This window comes from Mauremys mutica, chromosome 15 (assembly GCF_020497125.1).
Source record: "Mauremys mutica isolate MM-2020 ecotype Southern chromosome 15, ASM2049712v1, whole genome shotgun sequence".
Lineage (NCBI taxonomy): Eukaryota > Metazoa > Chordata > Testudines > Geoemydidae > Mauremys > Mauremys mutica.
This window is the reverse complement of record NC_059086.1, coordinates 11,956,145-11,980,472: the sequence shown is the minus strand read 5'-3', so window position 1 is coordinate 11,980,472 and position 24,328 is coordinate 11,956,145. Positions and strand designations below refer to the sequence as shown.

The 24,328-nt window shown below is 47.7% G+C and overlaps 1 protein-coding gene across 1 annotated transcript in view; it reads left to right on the top strand.

Annotated features, from left to right (window-relative positions):
• LOC123350391 (zinc finger protein 850-like) overlaps positions 1-24,328 on the top strand; it is a 586,050-nt gene that overhangs the window by 466,369 nt on the left and 95,353 nt on the right. The window contains exons 7-9 of the mRNA XM_044988962.1: positions 13,698-13,860; positions 13,945-14,339; positions 16,831-16,836. Of these exons, the coding sequence (XP_044844897.1) occupies positions 13,698-13,860; positions 13,945-14,339; positions 16,831-16,836 (564 nt within the window). The remainder of the gene's footprint in view (positions 1-13,697; positions 13,861-13,944; positions 14,340-16,830; positions 16,837-24,328) is intronic.

Genomic DNA, 24,328 nt, shown 5'->3' with positions numbered 1-24,328 from the left:
ACGAGGCGTATCTACTCATTTGGACTCGCTGGGGAGCCACAGAAAGAAGCAAGGTGTGCTGAGGCAAGAAGGCCCAGTCTCAGAGCCCCTGGGGTCACGCTTCCCAAAAGCTAAAACTAGGCCGAGCCGATGAAAGGGGCACTGCCAGGAGAGACTGTATAAAGGCTGGAGCATCGAATAACTTAGTTAATCTGAGAGAGCTGCCTTGGGGACAATGACAGGGAGAATCCCCCAAAGTGACTCCTTGGATTCTGCTCGTTTCTGGCCTTTGGTTCATAGAATCACAGAACTGGAAGGGACCTCGAGAGGTAGCTAGTCCAGTCCCCTGCACTCAAGGCAGGATGAAGTATTATCTAGACCAGGAGTGTCCAACCTGAGCCTGAGAAGGAGCCAGATTTTACCAATGTACGTTGCGAAAGAATCACAGTAATATGTCAGCGGCCCCCCCATCAGCTCCCACTCCCTGCTCCCAGCGCCTCCCACCCATGGGAAGCCTCAGTAATCAGCACCTCCTCTCCCTCCTCGCACCTCCCGATCAGCTGTTCATGCTATGCAAGACACTGGGCGGGGCACAGAGGGAATGGAGCCAGGCACTGCAGGCTCAGGAAAGGGGGTGGGAAGGGGTGGAGTGGGGGCAGGGCCTGTAGCTGAGTAGTGAGCACACCCTGCACATTGGAAAGTTGGTGCCTGCAGCTCCAAACCCGGAGTTAGTACCTATACAAGGAGCTGCATATTAAATTCTAAAGAGCCACATGTTGGCCACCCCTGATCTAGACCATCCCTGAGAGGTGTTTATCCAGCCTGCTCTTAAAAATCCCCAATGATGGAGGTTCTATAATCTCCCTAGCAATTTATTCCAGTGCTTAACCATCCTGACAGGGAGTTTTTCCTAGTATCCAACCTAAATCTTCCTTGCTGCAATTTAGGCCCATTGCTGCTTATCCTATCCTCAGAGGCTAAGAAGAACAATGTTTCTCCTTCCTCCTTGAAATGAACTTTTATGTCCTTGAAAGCTGATCATATCTTCTCCAGACTCAACAAACACAATTTTTTCAGTCTTCCCCCATAGGTGATGTTTTCTAGACCTTTAATCGTTTTTGTTGCTCTTCTCTGGACTTTCTCCAGTTTTTCCACATCTTTCCTGAAATGTGACACCCAGAACTGGACACACTACTCTAGTTGAGACCTAATCAGTGCGGAGTAGAGCGGAAGAATTACTTCTCGTGTCTTCCTTACAATACTGCTGCTAATACCTCTCAGAATTATACTTGGATTTTTTGCAACAGTGTAACACTGTTGACTCATATTTAGCTTGTGATCTACTGTGACTCCCAGATCCGTTTCTGCTGTGCTCCTTCCTAGGCAGTCATTTCCTGTCTTGTATGTGTGCAACTGATTGTTCCTTCCTAAGTGGAGTACTTTGGATTTGTCCTTATTGAATTTCATCCTATTTACTTCAGACCATTTCTCCAGTTTGTCTAGATCATTTTGAATTTTGAATTCTATCCTCCAAAGCACTTGCAACCCCTCCGTTTGGTATCATCCACAAACTTTATAAGTGTAACAGAGAGACTCTGCTACTGGGAGGGTTTCATCATGTCTTGGAGGGTTACACTCTGGTGGGAGGGGGCTAGGCTTGTACTGGAATAAGGTCACTCTGTGCTTCACAGTGTGGCAGAACCTAGAATATCCATTAGCAGGGAAAAATGCTGGTGGGAATCGACATGTAGAAAAGACAGAAACCCTGTCTGAATTCTCTCACATTGCCCTTCTCGCCCTGGCAGGCTACAGATTGTGCACGTTTTGCCCTAAATCATCCCCTCCTCCCAGCGGGAAGGAAACGGCTGTAATGGAGCTGGCTCAGGTAAGGAATTATCAGGGAGCTGGTGATGGGCTCTGCTTGGAGGGAGAGGAGAAGTAAATGTATAGGAGGATGGGATCTGCTAGAGGTAGTGGGAGGCAGGAACTATCTGGGGTGCGGAATAGAAGGGAAAGAGATGTGACAAACCTGCTGAGACTTGTGTACTCTAGGGTGCGATGGGTTGTCACCCCGGGGTGCAGTCTGGGGGGCTTCTGGGAACTGCTGTGCCCTCTAACCATCAAGCTGGGCTGGCCCTTCTCACACTGCTTTGCTGGAGATTCAGCCAGCCTCTCCAGGCCCTGTTATTACCCAATTGGACAGCAGGTGGTGCCATGCATCCAACTAAGCTTCCTGAGTGCTTTACCAAACCACTTGAGGACAGATAGACGACGACAGCCAATTTCTCAGCGATAAGTGAAAGCAAATAGATCAAAGCAGATTACTTAGCAAATAACCAAAACCTCAGACTAAGCCTAACATACTATCTGTTTATTATTTGAATTAGCTATTTCTCACCCTGACTGATGAGACAAGCAGTCCACCAAGTTTCCATACACAAGCTAGAAATCCCTTTACTCTGGGACCAACACTTCCCCGAGTTCAGTCTTTGTTCCTCAGGTGTTTCTAGGAGTTCTCTTGTGTAGGGAATGAGGCCAAGAGATGATGTCACACCCCACCTTATGTAGCTTTTCCATATGGCAGGACCCCTTTGTTCCAAACTCAGTTCCCAGTCCAGTTTGTGGAAAAATACAGGTACCAAAATGGAGTTTAGTGTCATGTGGTCTAGTCACATGCCCTAGCATGGCCTGCTGAGTCATAGTAGCCATGACTCATAGGCTGGCTGACACATTCACAGGAAGGCTAAGCTCTTCCATAGTCCATTGTGTTTTTTGATGAGCCATCAACACTGTCTGGCTTCTTTGTTGTACCTGAAAGGCTCGTTGTGGGTGTTACCCAGAGTAAGCACATTTGAAAGACAGATACAGAGTCAATATCCATAACTTCAGTTACGAACATGATACATGCACACAAATAGGACAGTCATATTCAGCAAATCATAACTTTTCCAATGACACTGAACATGACGCATCTTGCACAAAATGCATCATAATTATGTCCTAATCATTTTATAATCATACCACTATGCTGTATGTGGGGTGTAGTGTCAGGGCCTAATTTCAAGGCACAGGAGTTGGGAATGGAACTTCCCTCTTTGTGGAACAGGAAATAACCCTCAAGCCAGGGCTGGGAAAACTTCCCAGACTTCCAGTGCTGGAGCCTCAATCTACTGACACTTCATTAGTGACTACCACCCCCAATCTTTGTGGCAACTGCAAACTTTATCAGTGATGATTTTATATTTTCTTCTAGGTCATTGATAAGAATGTTAAATAGCACAGGGCCAAGATCCAATCCTTGATTGAACCAGCAAGAAATAAATTCACTCGACCATGGTTCTCCATTTAAAATCTCAGTTTTTAATCTAGTTAATGCATGCTGTGTTTATTTTGTATAATTCTAGTTTTTTTAGTCAAAATATTGTGCTGAACCAAGTCATATGCCTTACAGAAGTCTAGGTATATTATATCAATATTATTAGCTACAACCAAACTTTTGATCTCATCCAATAAAGCTATCCATTTAATTTGGTAGGATCGTTTTTCTATAAACCTTTGTTCGTGTGTACTAATTATATTATCCTCCTTTAATTCTTTATTAATAAAATCCATTATCGGCTGCTCCATTATCTCATCCAGTATCGATGTCAGACTGACACTCTTGTAATTAGCTGGGTCATCTCTTTTACACTTTTTAAATATTGGTACAGCATTAGCTTTATTCTAGTCTTCTGAAATTTCCCCAGTGTTCCAAGTTCTAATTAAAATCAACATTAACAGTCCACCACGCTCCTCCACCAGGCTTTTTAAAGCTCTTGGATACAAGTTATCTGAACCTGCTGATTTAAACATGTCTAACTTTTATAGCTGCTGTTGAAGGTCCTTGTGAGCTACTGTTGGAATGGAGAGAGTGTCATCGTCAACATCTTATGAGTACATCATATGTTTTTCTCCAAATCCAGGAGAGAAATATTTATTGAACACTTTTACCTCTTCTGCATTATTTTTGATAATTCTGCCATTTCCGTCTAGTAATTTACCACTACCATTGTTAGGATTAATTTTGTACTTAATATACTTTTTAAAACTTCCTTCTTATTGTCATTGATTGGTCATTTCTGCAATTCTGACCTTCTCACTTACATTCTTTACTATTGACTTCCCCTTTCTTCCACATATTTTATTTGGAGAGTGTTGGGATTCCTACCAGGGAGCCACCAGTAGGGTCCAGAGACAGCCCCATCTCCTATATCAAGCCGTGGCTAGTAGGTATGTGATAAATGTGACGACCCTGCCTCCGTGTGTCAGCTGGGAGACACAAAGGTTCTCTCTTTCTACACTCTGATGCCTCCTGGCTGCTCTAAGCAAGGTGGGGTGGGACTCTGTTAACATGTGCCTCCCGGAGCTTCCGTTTACCCGGTGCTGCTGTTCCCTGAATAGTGGGGCTGTGAGTGGGGCAGCAGGTACTGAGTGTTGGACTCTTGCTCTTTCAGGGGCCGGTGACCTTCGAGGAGGTGGCTGTGTATTTCACCAGGGAAGAGGGGGCTCTGCTGGACCCTACTCAGAGAGCCCTGTACAGGGATGTCATGCAGGAGAACTATGAGACGGTGGTCTTGCTGGGTAAGGAGTCCTGTCGCCTGGGTTATTAGAAGCTGTGGGGTCTCTAAAGAACCTGAGTAGTAATAACTATAATAAATATGCTGCCTGTAGAATTCTAAATTGAGTAAATAGGTGTGTGACTGATGCATGGCTTGTGTGACAGTCAAATGAGCTCATCTTTTGATAGAAGAGCACATAATGTTGCCATTTAGGACTCCACAGGTGAAGGGAGAACAGGGCCATGCAAGGGGAGGAGAAGGGGGGGAGGAGATAATTCTGGGATACCAGGACATGGGGAGGATGTGTGCAGGGTTAGAGCTAAGAAGCAGCAGGGAAGGATGAGGTTGTGAACACAAGAAGCTCCCAAGATGCCGGGACGTCGTGACAGCTGAGAGGCTGGGTTGGGGGGCAGCCAAAAAATTTTTTGCTTGGGTGGCAAAAAACCTAGAGCCTGCCCTGCCCCAGCAGGTGTGGAGCCCGCCTAGTGCCCAGCAGGAGAGAGGAGCTGGGGCCCCGTGCCTGGTAGGGACAGAGTTCTCCGGGGCTGCGGGCCCCAGTGTTCTCTGTCCTCGCAGCTTCTCCCCGGCTTCTCTCTGGATTCATATATTATGTAATGTTAAATATGTTTTTCATATTATTTAATGTACAAATACAAAATAAGCCTTGAAAAACTGTTGGTGCCCGCCACACTCTTCTGAAAACATGAATGTGCAACTGGCCACAAAAAGGTTGGGGACCACTGTCATAGATCATAAAATCAGATTGGGGGATGTAGCAATAAATGAAGCCAAGTCCGTCAGTCTGTTCCAGTGGAGCGCCCCCGTGGGAGTTTTCCACGTCCTTTTATTATAATGGGTTACATAAATCATTCTATTATGCGCATGTACTAACTCAATCCAACTTCTCGCCCCCTCTCCTGATTGGTGCTTTATGCACTGCTTGTTCCAGTGGTAAACACCTGGTCGGCGCTTAATCAGTGTGTCTCCTGATCGGATGTTGACGGGGGGGAACCACTTCAGCCGCTCTAAATACGGGGGCGGTCTTCCTACCCCCTTAGTGCTTAAGAAGTGTAAAGTTCCTACATCCCCTCCTTTTCTGTTTTGTCGACCCGTGCCTGGTCCGCATGTTTCATGATTTTATATGCATACATGACGGCTTGGGGTGTAGGCAGGGGTTTGCGCCGACAGGGTGTAAAACACATCCTAATTATATCAGGAATACACTGAGCAAAGCAGCAAAAACCAATCAAGCAGGCGATAACAATCAAAGCATATTGCAAAACAGTTCGGACCCATCCCATGGATGGCAGCCACGCCCAAAGGTCATCCCACCATGATGGGTTCCTATCCTGCTGAATGTGTTGTGCTAATTCTTGGAGGTTGTCTATGTGTGCTTGAATCCGTTTAGAATTGTCTGTCAGATTAAAACAACACATGCCATATACCTCCTCACAACCCACATGGCTGAGCAATAGCAGGTAATCAATTGCCGCTCGATTATCTAATATGGCATTGCGAAGCCCCTCCTGTTCTTAATTCAGCAAGGCCAAGGCGGCAGACGTATAATTAATATTTTTCGCTAAGACGCATGCCAATCGACTAAGCTGTTGGTGATTGGCTACTCATGGGGTAAAAAGGGGACAAGGCACTTGCGGGTTTCACATAAGTGGCCTGGCCCCATAGGCTCATAGAAAAATATTGGATCTCGGTGGCATTTAGAAAATTAAACATCCCCGTTGCATGTGCAGCACTGCCTGGCGCCTTACATACTGGGACCAGGCAGGTGCCCAACAGGCCCTGCATCTCAGGGGCCTGCTGTAAACAAAAGAAAAATTGATAGGCATGGACCGCAAGTCGAGCCCATATATTATAACGCATGCGGTTATGCAATTCAGGTTCGGCCATAGCCGATAACACACAAAAACAACACAACAATATGGTAAAAGAATTAGCAGTCAAACAGGCAAAGATAGCAGCAGTAAACTTTCGGGGGTAGGCTTGGCCTTGTTATTCTCCAGCGTTTGCTGAGCCTGCTGCGCCAGCCGCTTCACCTGCCCCCAGGTAACCTTTGGTGCCGTCTTTGTGGCTGGAAGGGTCTCGGTTAGGTTCAGATTGAAGTTGGGTATCGGGTTCTTGAGGCTTTGATGCCACGTCATCGTGCCACGGTCGCACGTTTTTGGCAGGGACCCACAACGGACCTGTGGGAGTAAGCACAGCGGCATGCCCCCGTCCCCAGGTTATCAATGGAACGGGGCCATACCAATTAGGGTCCGGGCTCTGCCTATATTTGACAGATGGGCGTGGGAGTGGGGTTTCCGTCTTAAAATGTCGTTCAGAGGCTGTAAAATTCTGAAAGATATTTAAAGTATTTAGGGTATACAATACTATCGCCAATTGGTTTTGCTTGGCGGCCAGGGTTGGCCCATCATCCCCCACTGTTGTGTTTTGCTTTATCAGGCACTCTTTAAGTGTACGATTGGTTCGTTCCACAATGGCTTGACCAGTGGAATTGTACGGAATACCAAAGACGTGGTTAATTTGCCACTGCGTGCAAAAATCCGCAAACCTGTGAAAAATGTAGGCGGGGCCATTATCGGTTTTTATCTATCGGGGGCGGCCCATAACGGCCACCGCAGCAAGAACATGATTAATTACATGTTTGGCTTGTTCGCCCCGTTGGGGGGTGGCCCAAATATAATGAGAATAGGTATCAATGGTAACATGTAAATATTTCCAAGGAAAAAAAGGGGGATAAAGTGTGACATCTATTTGCCAAATTTGGTTGGATTAAAGGCCGCGGGGATTAACACCCAGTTCGGGATAATGATGAAGACTTGCACAATGATTACAGGTTTAAACAATACATTGGGCCTGAATTAGGGGGATCATAAAATGCTTCGCCAAGGATTTAGCATTTTGATGAAAAAATGCATGACTCTCAATGGGATCCGAAAAGAACTGAATGAGTTAACTGAAGAAAGCTAAAAAAAAAACTGGCCACAGTCAAGGACACCGTTCACAACTAAAACTTGGCGGACAGCCAAGAGAAAGGGGGGCTTGACTGGGCCCAAAAGCTATGAGAGCTGCAAAACATGGCCAGGCACTAACGGAATGTGTTAGCTAAAAGGGGAAGGGCAGTAAACTCAGTCATGAATGGTAAGATGTGATCCAAATTCGCTTAACAAATCTCTTCCCCATAGGGATACAGCAATGTCCATGATATAGGGTTTAAGGAGAATCTCCTTTCCCCCTTCTCGCGGAGTTACAGCAATCCATCGGGTGCTTTGTTGAGCAGCTTGCAATCCGCCCACTCCCCAAATGGCTGGCACTTCGGATTTGTCCCAGGTGGACGGCCACTGCTGAGCGGAGATGACTGTAACGTCAGCTCCAGTATCCACCAACCCCTCAAGGGGGATACCGATAAGCGAGTTTCCTCATTAATTCCCACTGGGCTTCAGGATTATCTACCTGCCTCTGAATAGCCTCCTGTAATCTATTAATAAATTCCACATACGACTCTTGAGGGCCCTGGCGGGTGACGGTAAAGGACCGGGAGGGTTTCCCCGTCACCGGTACATTAAACAGGGCCTTTAAAACACAACGCCCCACAACTTGGAGCGTTACGAGAGGGATATTCGCAGCCTGCTCCCGTATGCTGGCAAACTGTCCCGCTCCATACAGCTGCTCGGGAGTATAGGCCCCCCCCGATGCCCGCCCCTGTTGTAATGCTTCCTGTTGAAATTCACTATCCCAAATAACATACTGCGCGGGGCTTAAAAGCATCCTACAAAGATCCTTCCAATCTTCGGGGAGCATGCTATATCCATTTGCAATCCCTTCTAACATGCCTCGGGTGAAGGTGGATTTCAATCCAGACTCAGTAACCGCTCGTCTCGCCTCTCGGAGAACGGAATAGGGGAGGGCTGTGATCTCCACTTCAGCCTCTCCCGCTGCGTTGCCAGGGCGATGTGTCACTGGGAACGCAGCCAATAACTCCCCCAGTTCCTCGCTGCTTAATTCTCCCTTTTCCTTTTCCCTCTGTATCATTGCCTGAAAAGGGGACAGCCGAGAAGTCGGCTGTGAAGAGCCATCCGTACCCGGACATGCATCATGGCATTCAGGTACCGCCTCAGGCGGCCTAGGGGGCAAGATCCGAGGGTAAGGAGGAGGGGCCGAAGGCGCGGGGGCGAGAAGGATAGCCCTGGATGACGCTCCAACCCTGATTGTTTCCAGAGCCTCTGTACATCGCTGCCAAAGCAGGAGCCACTACACCGCGGCTCTAGGCTCCGCGTGCAGTGTCGCCCCTATCTTTATCCAATCATCTACTGACAGTGACCCGTGATCCGGGTACCAGGGACATTGGCGATCGATTTCAGCAAGTAGCTGTTCTAACTGACCCAGGGAGACTGGCCTGCCAGCCTGTTTTATGATAGCCTGCAGCTCTTTCGCATGAACTTTCTGCCGAGCTGACAGTTTCCCCCCCATACTCACGGAATGAAGCTTTTCCAGCGAGATTCGGTGCACCGAGGGCTATTCCAGCCGGTGAGCAGGGGGAATCACGTCGGGGTCACCAGATGTAGCAATAAATGAAGCCAAGTCCGTCAGTCTGTTCCAGTGGAGCGCCCCCCTGGGAGTTTTCCACGTCCTTTTATTATAATGGGTTACATAAATCATTCTATTATGCGCATGTACTAACTCAATCCAACTTCTCGCCCCCTCTCCTGATTGGTGCTTTATGCACTGCGTGTTCCAGTGGTAAACACCTGGTCGGCGCTTAATCAGTGTGTCTCTGTAATGGAGTAGGAAGCACAGACTGTCCGTGTGGGGGAGGGGAGAGCCAGAGGTTTAGGTGAGATGCAGGAATTCAAACTGTAAGCTGAGCTGGGCCTGGGGGAGGGGAGATGACACCTCTGGCCAGGGCAGACACAAAGGAAAGAGGCTGAGGAGAGAGGAGGGGCCGGAGGGGACTGGGAGACTGAAGTTGGCTGAAGAAGAGAGGGGAGGCAGGGAGACCGAGCTCTGATCCTCGGAGGGGGGGGGGGCTGTGAGGCCCCCCAAGATGGAGCTAACCGGGGGAATCCGGTTATCTGTGCCTGCAAGACCTGTGTTGGACTGTGTTCCTGTCGCCTAAATAAACCTTCTGCTTTACTGGCTGGCTGAGAGTCCTGGTGAATCGGCAGGGAGACCGGGGGTGCAGGGCCTGGTTCCCCCACACTCCATGACAGTCTCCTGATCGGATGTTGAGGGGGGGGAACCACTTCAGCCGCTCTAAATACGGGGGCGGTCTTCCTACCCCCTTAGTGCTTAAGAAGTGTAAAGTTCCTACAGGGGTCAACAGGAGTGAGAGTTCGGAAAGCATCTTGGGCCTCCCCCCCATCCTCATGTGCAGCAGCCACGAGCTGTCTTCCCTCCAGGCTCCTTGGATCTTTGAGCTTGTCCCTCCTGAGGTTGCGTGGCCCAGTTCTTGTTTCTTACATTCTCCTTTTCCGGAAGAATTAGAGGCTGTTGCTCCTGAATTTTAGTGTTTAATTCCCCAGACTTCTCCACACACTGCGGGAGTTTAATTCTCCCTCCCATTACATCTGAGTCACTAGATTTCCTAATTCCCCAAATGTGCTTTTGCGATGTCACAGTTCTGGGGTAGCTAAGCGTTTGACCTGCCTCCATGGTCTGCTCAAGGAATGCCCTGTCAGGTATCAGGCCTCTAGCCAGCCCCTCTCTATGGGTAGGGACCCACACGCCTCTCCTGTTTGACCAGGGTGTGAGGATTGCAGCTTGTCCTCCACTGTGTTCGCTGGACTAACGTCCAGTTCCTGTGCTTTGCTTTCTCTCCAAAGGCTGTGAGCAGTGTCTGTGTGATAGAGGTGAGAATTTTGGTGATACTTGTATGATGCCAATACACACCTCAGTTTCCCTCTGTGATTATAAAGAGCAGGAGAGAAGAGGTGTTTTGTCACGTAGCTGTCATGGGGTGTGTAGACGGGCCGGACTCACCCCTGCGGCACCTCCTACTGGTTGTCCTCGGGAATTAGCTCGTTCCAGCCTTGGAGCGCCCTCTACAGGCCGGTGATCTGCCTTCTAGCTACTGGCCCCTGTGTCCCTCTCTGGACCCAGTGCCCTTTTACATGGGGTGCTACCCCCTGGCAGTAACCCCTTTCTCTCAGGGTCTCCCCTCCCCGGGGAACCCCCACCCTCTATCCCCACCTTGCCTCAGTATATGGCTACTGCCAGCCATTGTCTAGCCCCACACCCTGAGGCAGACTGCAGTATCAACCACTCAGCACTAGCAAGGAGGGTTTGGACCTGCTGCCTTGGCCTACCCCGGGCTGCCCTCTGCAACCCCCAGTACCGGTTAGCCCTCTGCTAGGCCGCAACCTGGGGCTTTCCAGGCTAGAGCTCCCCAGCTCCTCTGCCTTTTCCCCAGCCCTGCTTCACTCAGGTACCTTATGTCTGGCTCCCTGCAGCCAGGCCCATCTCCCTCTATAGCTAGAGAGAGACTGACTGGGCTGCTGGCTCACAGCCTTTTATAGGGGTCAGCTGTGGCCTGATTGGGGTGTGGGCCAGCTGCAGTCACTTCCCCAATCAGCCCAGCTTTTAGAGCCGCAGCTCTCAAGCCCTGCCAGGCCGCTTTTTAAACCCCTCAGGGCAGGAGCAGGGGTCCACCTTGCTACAGGGTGATATGAATGGGTCATTAAGGACAGGCTGGGACCAACCTACATCAGTGAAATACCTGACAGAGCCAAGGGAATAATTGTCACCTGTCCATGGGAGGATCTATGCTTTGCTGAGTGAAGCATACATGGACTCGTTTATGTTTTTGGGAGCAGGAAGAACTGGGCTTGCAGGCGCAGGAAGCGCTACCAAAGACAAATGGACAGGCACAGTGAAAGGAAACCAAACTGTTTTTTACGGCAGCATGGCTTAAGAACATTGGCCAATATGGACTATATTGTCTTTTTTGCTTCTCTGTCCTAATCTAAGGACTTTCTAATGCTGTGTTTTAGTTAACTACTAAACCCTGCTATATTTTAACAGTCTGCCCAGTGTCACACCAAAACTTGCTGAGGTGCATTGAAGCATAAATGAGGAACAGTCTCTGAACAGGAGTGTCATTCAGCTGGACCTGCTGGCAGAGCTCACAGGTTGAAATAGGAGTGTTGAAGCCAGAGGCTCAGTCTCAGGTGTTGAAGCTACATGGCCTGTCCTTGTGGAAGAGTGGGACCCCTTGGGGGTCTAGTGCACTCAAGGGGCACCTCCCAAGGACTGTTTAAAAGCCAGGGCATTGCACAGATACTATGAATCCATGACAGTGCGCCAAAGATTTAAGCCTTATGGGGAAAAGATATAAAACAAGAAAAGGGCCTAAATGTGTATTTACCATCACCCCGTCATCAGTCCTCGTGGGAATCCCTGATCAAAGTGAATACAAAGTGTATTAAAACCTTCCTCTAAGGCTTACCTCATGGTTATCAGGTCATGTCAGTTTTGTTACAGGGCTTTCTCTTCACTCTCCCACTTCCCTGGTTCTTGTCACGCAGACCATAAGCAGCAAAAGACCAGAAGTCCAAAGGGCAGAGAGTGCGATGTTTATTGGGGTTATTTCCAAGCAAGCATATTCCAAAGCCCTTCACACCAGTTGGGCTTATCTCTATACACCCAGAGAGTCTGTTCCCCAGTGTTTCATTCCCAGCTCTGAGGCTGCAGAGCGTTTACTCTGCGTCTCCTTCACAGCTCTGATGCTGCAGAGCCTTGCCTGTGTCCCTGTCCCTGTTCCTGTTCCCCACATTAATAAACCTGATTCCAATTTCCCTTCCCCCTCCTGTTTGACCCCAGTTTATATAGTCATATTCTCAGCTATACCTTAACCAATCATTTTACTGAAATTTAACTAACCAATCCTAACATATTGTAACATAATTCTCTAGCCAATTATATCCACTACCCTAATTAACTTACACCTAGCAAAATTAATTATACAGCGGGCAGAAACAATTAGAGAACCAGACAGATTAACAATAGAAAAGTGGTGGCCATAAACCATTGATAAGTGTCTGTCTTCTCTATTTAGATTGTAAATTGTTCAGGGCATGGGCCATCTACTATTCTGTCTTGGTACTTCTCCTAGCACAATGGGGACCCACTGTTAGTCGGTCCTTAGGCACTAAGGTAATGAATATGATTCATAATAACAACTCTCCTGGCACTTTGAGCAAAGGAGGTTGGTCTTGGGATGTTACTGCTTAAAAATGAGCTGGTCTTAAAATCATGGAATATTCTTTGTGACAAGTATCCCACAAATTTCACTGACCTCCGTTATTTTTTTTTGCCTTGAGCAGGGTTACCAGTTTCCAAACCTGATGTGATCTCGCAACTGGAACAAGGGGAAGAGCCGTGGGTCCCGGACGTCTACGGCTCAGAGAAAAAAGTGCTCCTGAGAGCTGCCTGCACAGGTGAGGAATTGGTTAAACCAAGTCAAAAACTGTCCATGAATACAGGAAACATTTGGGATGCCCTACAAAGACCCTGTGAGGTCTCCAAGTTCAGGATTGTTCCCTGCAGATGTGGAATCATTATGGCAGATGTCACTCATGGCTTCCCTCCTATCCTGACTGACACCTGGCAGCAGATCCCTCCCCGATCTCACTTTCCCTTGTTGTCCTGGTGAGATGCAGACCAAAGCTGATCCCTTCTTCTCTCCTCTGGGGAAGGGTTTGGGGAAAATGAGCTCCTGATAGGTTTGATCTCTCCCGCACATATTTTGGTTTATTCATCCCATTGTCCATTCCTCTCTTTGAGATTTCCTTTCTTTCTGGTGCAGGGAGTGACGTATTTCTGGATTCAGTCCGTCTCCCATCAGGGGTTAGGATGATGAGTGAGAATGAGGAGACTCCCCAGCAGGAAGCTGCTGAGCAAGTAGAACCACATGGGACATTATCTGGAAGACCCAAAGGGAATGTTTCCGGGAGTTGTGCACTCCCAGAAAAAGCAAAAGCCTGTGGGACTCAGCAGAGGCCAGAGGAAAACTTCAGTAGCCTCTCAGACCTTATTACACACGAGTGTGGGAAAAGCTTCAATGGGAGCTCAGGCCTTTTCACACATCAGGGAATCCACAGAGGAGAGAGACCCTACATGTGCTCTGAGTGCGGGAAATGCTTCCATCGGAGCTCGCACCTTATCTCGCATCAGACAATCCACACGGGTGAGAAACCTTACGGATGCTCTGTGTGTGGGAAACGCTTCAATCGGAGCTCATATCTTATCACTCATCGTAGAATCCACACGGGTGAGAAACCTTATGGATGCTCTGAGTGTGGGAAATGCTTCAGTTGGAGCTATGCCCTTATCGCACATCGGAGAATCCACACAGGAGAGACGCCATACACATGCTCTGAGTGTGGGAAAAGCTTTAATCGGCACTCACAGCTTATCACACATTGTAGAATCCACACAGGAGAGAAACCCTACACATGCTCCGAGTGCGGGAAATGCTTCAGTCGGAGATCAGCCCTTATCACACATCGTAGAATCCACACAGGAGAGATGCCCTACACATGCTCTGAGTGTGGGAAAAGCTTCAATCAGAGTTCAAACCTTATCTCACATCGTAGAATCCACACAGGAGAGAAACCCTACAGGTGCTCCGAGTGCGGGAAAAGCTTCAAACAGAGCTCTAGCCTGAGCAGACATCAGAGAATCCACATAGGAGAGAGACCCTACACGTGCTCTGAGTGCGGGAAAACCTTCATTGAGCGCTCAGACCTTGTCAGACATTGTAAAATCCACAGTGGAGAGAGATCCTACACATGCTCTGCATGTGGGAAAAGCTTCAATCAGAGGTCATTCCCTGTAAGACACCAGAAAATCCAAATGGGAGAGAAGTGTAAGAAATGCCTTGATTAGGGCTGCCCAAAGATTTGTTTAAAAAAAAAAATCACATTTGCTAATTCCAATATAGTGATCTTTGCACCATCTTCACCGTGGTCTCTCAGCTCACCCAGATGAGTTTCTTGCTTCTGCCTTTTGCAGCTCACCCTTCTTTGGGGTCAGTCCTGTGATCTTTTTTTATCAACTCCTTTCCTTTTGAGTCATAGGAGTGTGTGTCCCTCCTGCCAGGAATGTTCATCACCTCCAGGTGGGAGAGAGGTTTGATCCCAACAAGCTACACTGAGGCAAAAACTACCTGTGCCTTCCATCCACTAGGGCTTTACATGGCGTTGGCTGCTCAAGTTAGTGATCTTAGTGTAAAAAAACAATTACAGTTGTAGAGCAGATGCAGCCCAGGTGCAGTGGTTGGCATTAGCTTTCCCCTTGACCTGATCTAAACTCCATCACTTTTCCTAGTCTAAACAAACCCTGAGCATCACGGTTATACTGTTCCCCCATTTCAAAGCAGTTGTTAGTCATAAACTTTCCACTTCGTGAAGAAATTGTTTCATTCCCAGTTGCTTTGATGTTGCTTCAGGTTGTGCTGGGGAGCAGATATTTTTATTACCATTTTCCTCACTTAAAATATATCGAGCTATAACAAAGCTATGGTGATCTGTGGCCCATGTAAACTATTTTTAGAACGCTGCTCCCTAAGTGGCATTAATCACACTTCTAAAGGATGCCATGAGTAAATTGGGAACAACTGTCTTTTACCATTTGGATCCAAAGTCAGATGAAGCACGGAGAGAAACAGCTGATTCCTTCAGAGCCATTCCATGCCTATGGGTCCTAATCTGGCTGCCTTGTTGGACAAGAAGCACTTCCCTGCTGGGCAAATGACAGTAGCCAATGAGGGAATGTATCAGATTCCAAGTTCAGACTGCAGGATACATGAATGCTCAGTCCTGACTCTGTGGTTTGGTCTCTTAGTTTTCCTGTTGAGTCTTGTGCATTTGTATCATTTCTCTGCCTCCTGCTACTCTGAAAGATTAGAAAGTGTGAAAATAGAGCAAAGATGGTTTTTCTCATGACGCAGCCTTCCCACGTAGTGTGAGACCCCATCCACACACACTTCTGGGAGAAGCCCCAGGGAGAAATGAACTCACAGAAATGGAAGGCTCCTAAGAGGCTGATTCTGTGATAACTTCCAGTGTTACAATATGATTCAGGTTTTCTTCTAGTTCTCTCCCTGCCCCCTCCTACTCTATCGGAAATGGTGGCTAATCCTGAAATTAAAACCTCACTCCAAAGGAATTAGAGTGGGCGAATATGTGAGAGAAATAGCATGTACGAGAATAGAGATCCAGTATAGACGGTAATTATTTTATTACTATTTCAAATGCAATTTATTTTGATAAAATTTAAAATAAATCGTCTCTGAAGAATAAAATTACTTGAGACAAGGTGTGTAACCTTTTACCCAGTTAGAGGGTAACAGCCACAGAGTTCCCCAGGTCTCTTGTTTGCAAAGCAAAGATGTCACACCAGGCAGGAGATGTCAAAATCTGCAATGGTGATGGATGTGTGATGGGAGCTTTTCTGGGTTGGTTTTTTCATTTTTTTAAATTTTATTTAATTTTTGTTTTGTTTCTGCAACCAGTTATTTTGATAGGTGCTGAGTCCCCTTTTCCTTTTGAGCACAGCTGTTTAACCCTCAGGCCTGGCTCTGGAAACCTCCTCAGTGCTGGCCTTGTGTTTCTTTCATGTTTAATATGTTTGGGGTTCACAGAAGTCTGCTGGGTTAAGCGGGCCTTCTCCAAACAGCCATTGGCCCAAAGTCTGTCTCAATTCAGCTGGATTGGGACAAGCCTGTATCAAAGGAGTGGTTCACACTTGATTTGCCCAGAGGCCTTTGGAGAGGTGTGGTAGATAAGATAAGTAGGAATTGACAACACTGAAGTTAAAGGTAAGGGTGAAAGACCCTGACCTTGCAAGTCAACAAGCCTGATCTGTTCGTTCTCTCTGAAGCATCTGGCACTGGTCACTCTCAGGCAGCACACTGCGCTAGATGGACCATTGGTCTGACCCAGTATGACCAGGTTTGCATTCTTATGTAAGCCATCTACGGCCTTGTCTACACTGGCAAGTTTCTGTACAGTAAAGCAGCTTTCTGTGGTATAACGTGTGAGGTGTGCACTCTGCCAAGCCACTTAGTGCACAGAAACTGTGCAGTTGCAGCACTGTAAAAAACCACCCCGCCGAGAGGCGTACAGCTTTCTGAGCTGGGGCTGCAGCACCATGGTGCCAGTGTAGACACCCTGGTCAATTACAGCACTGTGATTGGCCTCCGGGAGGTGTCCCACAATCCCTGTTCTCGCCTCTCTAGTCTTTGGTTTGAACTCTACTGCACTGCCCTCAGGTGACCAACTGTAAACCCCACCCCTTGAATTCCTTGGGAATTTTGAATGTCCTACTTTCCACAGAGACCGATTATAGTTACAGACCCATCCTGAAATTACAGCAGGATATTTTAAAGCTTTATCTCATAGTAAAGTAACACAATTCAAATCTGTAGGCACAGAGGAGAAAGCACTCCATCATTTCACATTTATTGCTACTGATCTCACTGACAAACTTCCTTTTCTCGGGGCTGCTCCAGGCGTTTTCCCTCTTTTCCCTTCCAGCTGTTACGGGACTGCAGCAGCTCTTTCACTTACATCCTCCACTTCTTTGGATAGAGCTGTGTCTGCCCCCAGTTTAATTCATAGATGAGACCTCAGGTACCAGCAGATAGTTACAACGGCTAAATTCCCATCTTCAGTGGGAGGTTATCCTGGGTTGTCGAGGCTGCAGGATTTAGCCCATGATTGGTCAAGGTGCTACAGCAGCTGCACTCTTACATTGTGAGTCCTGCAGCTTAATACCAAACTGCTCTGCCATAGTCTGCAGGGCGGCCTGACTTGCTTAAAATCTGGCAGAAGATAGACCCTGGAGTAGAGAAGGAAAATGTCCTCAGCAGTCACGGCTGGCAGGAGCAGGAAAGGTTCAGTTTGTTTTTAAACTTCTCTCCCTGCTCAAGCCTTTAATCATTCCTGTGAGGCTCTTCTCTGGACCCTCTGCAATTTATCGGGGAAAACAGCCAAACAAACTGATGGGTTTGCCTTGATGGCCTGTTTTGCTTAGCAATAACACAGCAAGGCCTACTGAAGAAAAAATATACTAGCTGAAACAGTCAGGCGCTTGCCTGGTTGCTGACTGTATGACCTTGCTAGATAAGAGCGTGCTTGCAGAGTCTGGGAAAAATGCTTGAAGAAGGTTTTTGAAGCAACTTGTACCTTTTTGTACTAATTATGAAGCTTATCAAGACATAACAGTTCTTTGTTTTGTATGCTGGGAAAGTATAACTGGGAAGGTACAGTGATGATGCGACAAAGTGGCTAATAAAAAGCAATTTGAATTTGCAGAAGCTGGCTGGTTCTGTGTGGAGAACGGGCTGGTTCTTTGTTGTTTGTGTGCATACATCAATAAAGAACTTGGTATTTGGACTTTGCTGGGTTGTCTGTATTTTGTGGTTAAACAACAAACCTGAAAAGTCTGGGATAGAGATAACCCCAACAAAACCACCAAACCAGGCTGTTCTGACTGATGTAACAATCTATTGCCTTCCAAGGTTGAATACAAATCAGATCATTCTATTCATCCAAGAGTTCCACTTTAAGGGCTTTTTGTTTTCTAGTTCCAATCAAATCCGGTGCAACAGCATCATTGTTAACTCACCACTTGGTCACTTCACATTCACAGGTTCACAAAGTGGGAAGGTCTAAGTCTTTCCTCCCACACCAATGAAAAAAATCAATGACAGAAAATGCTGTAAAGTGCCTCTGCTGCTTTGCGCAACAGCCTGGGGAAATACACGAGGGAAAGTGCTTTCCTCTCTCCTCCTGATACTGGGTAACATTTCTGTATGTCCTTGAGATCCTGCCACAGGGACAAAGCTTGAGGATGCAAATGACATGTTAAGGCTTCATTGATTTGTACATTCCTTTACTCCTTCATTTGTGATAAGGGTGCATGAGCTTGAAATAATCCAGCTCTCACTTTCACACTGTAGGAAATTTCCAGGCTCACAATAAAAAAAAAAATCTTTCTAACTTTCTAACCTGAGCAAGTTGAATCGAGTCATTGCGAGCTGATAAATACAGAGCCCCAGGATGACTTTCTGTCATCACGTTTTTAGAGTAGATCACATTCATTGGGTGGGTCTCCTGCTAGGAAGTGTCTGTCCAGTGGCAGCACCCAGTGCGCATTCCCCACTTACAAACTCATCTTCAGTATATCGGCTGCTGAACCTAGCGAGGGGGGAGGGTCCCATTGGTCGGGCTCCAGCCTGAGCAAGCCCCTGGACCCCGAGCCTGGCAAGCCCGAGTCAGCTGGCCTGAGCCAGCTGTGGATTTTAATTGACTGTAGACATACACTTGGTGTTAAAATCCCAGCTTTCTCCTCAGGGAATCAAGCCCTCGTCCCCCACATGACAGGCAGGGAGAGTCACCACTATACTCGTGAGGTCGGAACTGACAACTGCCCCTGCACAGGGACCCAGGGGAACGGCTTGGGCAGCTCTTGGGCCAGCTGTGGCTAGCAGGAGACCCAGCAAGGCAGGAGTTGCTCTGGGTTCTGTGCAGGGGAGATTAACTGGGAGAAGTGGGGAGTTTGTCTCTGATTTGCAGGGAGCTTTGCCAGAGTGGAGCCTGTAGGTCACATACTGGGGGGCTGTGACGGGCACACAGGCTCAGTGCTCCGAGTCAAACCCTGGCAGGAGCCTTGTCAGTGTGACACCCAGGGAATGCTCTCACTAGGGGAAACCTTCTTAGCTTCCGCACCTCCTGGGACTGATGTTGGACCTTTCAGCACCCCTGTTCCACACCAGGAGCTTCCTGCAGTGAGTCCACCTGAATCAGACACCTTGGAAAGCCTTACACCTGCCCCCCAGGGGAATCATGCAGCCCCAACTTCTGCAGTCACCATCATGGGCAATGGGTAGAGCCCCACTTTGGGGAGGCTAGCCCCCAGCTCCACCCCTTCTGCCCCACCACGGCCAGAGACCTGAGACCCTTTACCCCGTCCTGTAGTCTGAGGCCCCACCCCCCATTGTGGCAGCCCCAAGACCACCTGCTCCCTCTCTGCCCAAGCCCCCCTCCACGGCCAGAGATCTGAGACTCCCTGCCCCCCATGGCCTGAGACCCAGTCCCCACTTACGACCCAAGCTCTCAGACATCCCCCACACAGCCTGAGACTCCCTACCTCTCCATCACAGGAGCCCCTGAGAACCCCTACCCTACTTAAAGCCAGAGGTTCCCCATCCAGACGGAGCCTGAGCCCTCCACCCACAACCTGCTCAGAGGAGCCCAAGGCTGGCCAGAGCCCCAGCAGCCGCATCCCCCCTCCGCAGATCCCAAGTCACCCGCAAAAATTCAAAAGCTCATCCCTACTTCTCTCTTCTGGAAGAAGAACCTGAGCTCTTGCTATGGCCCATGCAGGTTCCAGGGAGATTACTAACATACCCAGGAAGCTGAAAAGCACATGCTGTCTCCTCAGCCACCCCCACAACCTGCATGTGGCATAATAAAAAGCAAAAATTTCCCCTGCCAAACCCACAACCAGGGTCCTGCTGCAGTGGCTGCGCTAGGGGAGGCACAGTAACTCGGCCAGTGTTGTAAAACAGAAGGTTTATTAGTGGTCTGGAATCCAGCCTGGGAAAGTTCTGTGTTAGCACAGGAAGCAGGAAGATTCAGCAACGTCCATCTTGGGGAGACCCCGAACTCAGAGCCTGGGCTCTCCCCTCGAGTCCCAAAACCAGCAGACTCCTTGCTTCCAACAGCCCAACTCAGCCAGGCCCTTTGCCCCTCTCCTGTCCTTTGTTCTGTTTCCCTGGCAACCTGGTCACCTGGCCTCCACCTCGTTCTTTGTTCTCCAACTCGTCCCAGCCAGCTGGCCTCTTGCAGCAGGTGCACCCTGGCCATCGGTTGCTAGGAGACAGAATTTGTGGCCATTGTCTGGGCCCAGGCAGCTAGACAGCAGCCACATCTGCCCCTTACGGGTCTCTGCCAAGATTAAACACCCTTGTCCCACCACTGAGATCAATGGTCCCAAAGCATTTCAGGGTCATAGCCCCGCCCCCCGTCCATGCTTCCTCTGAGTCGTGGCTGGGAGTGGGGCCGCAGCTACGGGGGAAGGGACACAGATGGGGTAAGGGGGCTGAGGCAGGAGCCAGCTCTGGGGGTGGGGGCAGAGACCAGGAGCGGAGCCCCCAGAATGGGGCTGGGAGTGGATCCCCAGGACTGGTGCTGGCCCAAGAGCAGAGCTGGGTGGCTCCCCCTCCCCACCCCCATGGGGGCTGGCCCAGGCCCAGTTGCATCCCCCTGAATGTTACTCCATTCCCCTGGCAGGGTGCACCCCACATTTTGGACCTAGATAATCGTGCAACAAATAGGGGACATTGAGGCATATACAAAACGTTCAGAAAATTCCCACTTTGTCACAGGGGTGTCAGTGGGGTCTGAGCTGGGCAGCAGCACAGGGAAAGTGGGGAGGTTTCCCTTTGGAAAAAATAAACTGCAAAACATCCCCCTGTGTTCCCGCGAAAGCCTCTCATTTATCCCTTAACCCCCTCCCCATGAAAATCTCCACCCCTGCCCTGGCCCACAGAGACCCCCTCACTCCAATGCAGATTTTTAACTTTTCTTACTTACCCTTGGCCTTCCACAAACATTGTTCCCATCAAAATCATCAAAGGCTTTTACAATGAGAATGAGAAAACAAACCAAATTAAACCCAAAGACACCGCTATCGACCTCCCCACCACACACAGTTTGGGTCTGAATTTTTCTACTGAAATGCTGAGGCAATAAAACTCTCACTGCTATTGTCCAGAAAAGAAACCGAAACCTCCCATGCAGTACCTGGGACATCTATGTCTGACCCAGCAAGGCTTCAGCTCCTTTGGTGAGATTTCCAGCTGCCCAATCCTGCTGCTATTCCAGGGGAGCAATTCCTGACTCCTGTCAGCATTTATCTCAGCCCCGTTCTGTGCATCACAGGTTTCCCTAGGAAAGGGCAGTGAATGGTTCTAGGGTCCAGTGATCCTCATTCAAATCAAGCTAGAACCTGAGAATCCTTCCCCTTTCCCAGGCTGTGGGCGGGGAGGCATTTCAAAGAGCTCTCAGAGCTATAGCACATGGCTAAGGAAAGAGAAAAACCCTCATATCCCCCCCTGCTTTGGGTGCTGGGTTTACTCCTGAAGCCTCTGCCACCCATCTAGTGCCCTATGGCCCATCCCTGACGCTTGATGCTGCTCCTTGCTATGGACTGTGAAAGGAGCCGAGGCAGCGCAGGAGCCTTCTGGGGACGCAAATCTGAGGCTTTGGGAGAGATACATTGTCTGGGCTACCCTGATCCCTCCCACAGAGCTGGGTGCCCACAGATTACAGCCTGAAAATAGGCATGTGAGACTAACTCCTGCTTTCCCTGACAGGGCCTCCCCTAGACCAAGTGGCATCCCAGGCAAGAAGTGTCTTTGGTCCCCCACCCCGCTCCATATGTTAAACCATTGAATACCTGATTTTTTATTGCATTTGTAGCTCATTTCATGATTTTGATGCACAATTTGGATGCATGATTGTCTCTATCATATAAGACAATAAATGTTCATGCTAGGATGTGTAAATCTGTATTTATTCATGCCATATATAAACAAATAAAAAAATTCATTTCCTTTAAGCATATAGAAACTTTTAATTTTAACCGTAACTGAAATGTACTAACATCTAGAAATGGAACTGTCACCAGCACAGGGTGGGCCAGTATTAAATAGTGTTACAGTAGGAGACAGCGTTAGGATGTTAACCCCAGGTCTTTAGTTCAAAGGTGAAGAACTGGAATGGGTTACCTAGGGAGTTGGTGGAATCTCCTTCCTTAGAGGTTTTTAAGGTCAGTCTTGACAAAGCCCTGGCTGGGATGATTTAGTTGGGTTTGGTCCTGCTTTGAGTAGGGGGTTGGACTAGATGACCTCCTGAGGTCCCTTCCAACCCTGAGATTCTATGATTCTAAATTTTTCTTTAAATATTCTGTGTCAAATCCTGTATCAGTTAATGTATGTCTCAAAGCATTATAAATATTTTCTGCTTTTGTTGATTCTAATTCCACTAAATCGAGAAAAATTGTTGGTGAAGAATCTTGTAGTTCACATTTTAAAAGAATTAGAAGCACAGTTTTACTTGAAATTGTAGAAGCTTCATCAATAATAATACAAATCTTTGAATAGTTTTCGATGATTTTACTAAAAATTTGTTTTTTTATTAATTCAGCAATATGTTCTATGATTCTGATGGCCGAAAATTGAGAATGTAGGCGGTTCCCTAAATCAGTTTCATTCTTAATTTGTAGCTCTGCTTCATCCTCCATATCTGACATTGGTCGGTTTCTTTTTACTAAGCTGTAAACAATGTTGAAAATTTTGCTGGTTATTGCAATATTTTGTTCAGTAAGTTTATCAATCACTGTAGTGAGAGGTTCTTTTTTAGATTCATTTAAAATATAAGTCTCAAATGAGAGCTTGATTCAAAATGTTCCTTCATTTTTTTTCTTAATGATGCTTGCTGAACTTTTTTATCAGTTCCAGATGCTTTAATAGTACACTTTTGCCATTCTGAAGAAACGTGTTAAGATTTTCCTCCAAGGACCCCCAAATGTGATGCCTTTGCACAGTGGGAACAGCCAAGTTTTTTGCCTTCAATTAATTATCAAGCCATTATATTTCTTTAAAAAATATTGTGCCTGCTCAGAACAATCGGGTAGTACATTTTCACAATCATGTAAATCCTCTTCCATTGTGGACACATTTTCAGATGATTCAACTTTTAAGATATTTTCATCACCAAAATTATTGTCATCGGTATTTTCAGTAATTAAATCATTATTTTCACTACTCGAACTATTGACTAATGATTTTGTCATTTTACTGGAAAACCAATCACTAATGCTTTTCTGGCGTTTCATTATGAAGGATAAATAATATTGAATAGAAAACTTTAATCTTCAAATAACAGTCCAGTTAGTATTACACACTGAAATATCACATGCAATTTACTAGAAACGAACAGACTGACTATGACTGGTTGTGTAGAAAACAGATGCACCAGTGCATGAACAAGGCAAGTGCGACTTCAATTAACACCAGAAACAAGACGTTGTCTCTCTCTCTCTCAACAAGATGAACTTTGGGAGCGATGACATTTGACTCACATGCGTGTATCAACTTAACGAACGAGACAAGTGCGACCCTGTTAATAAAATAATAAACTAGACTGGGGTGAGCAAACACTGGCAGGGCCGGCTTTAAGCCGATTCCACCGATTCCCCTGAATCGGGCCCCGTGCCCAATGAGAATCCCTTCCCTGGCTAAAGGCGCCTTTTTAATTTTTTACTTACCCAGCGGCGCTCCGGGTCTTCGGCGGGTTCTTTGGGGTCCGCTTGGGGCTCTGAGAACTGCAACAGGCAGCTTGTTTGCAGAAAGTGACCTACACAGAATGTGTGTGCAGATACTTGGACGGCTGCAGCAACTGTCTGCAAACTCCACAGCTAGTTGCTGCCAGCCAGCCCCAGATGGCCGCCGGGCACAGCTCTGCCAAGTGCTACCCGGGCACAGGCTGCTCCATTTGGCTTACCCGGGGTAGGATGACCAGACGGTAAATGTGAAAAATTGGGACAGGGGGTGGAGGGTGGGGGGTAATAGGAGCCTATATAAGAAAAAAAAAACAAAATCGGGACTTCTGGACACCCTAACCCGGGACCACGGACCCTGCCCCACAAGCCACCGCTCGCCTTAC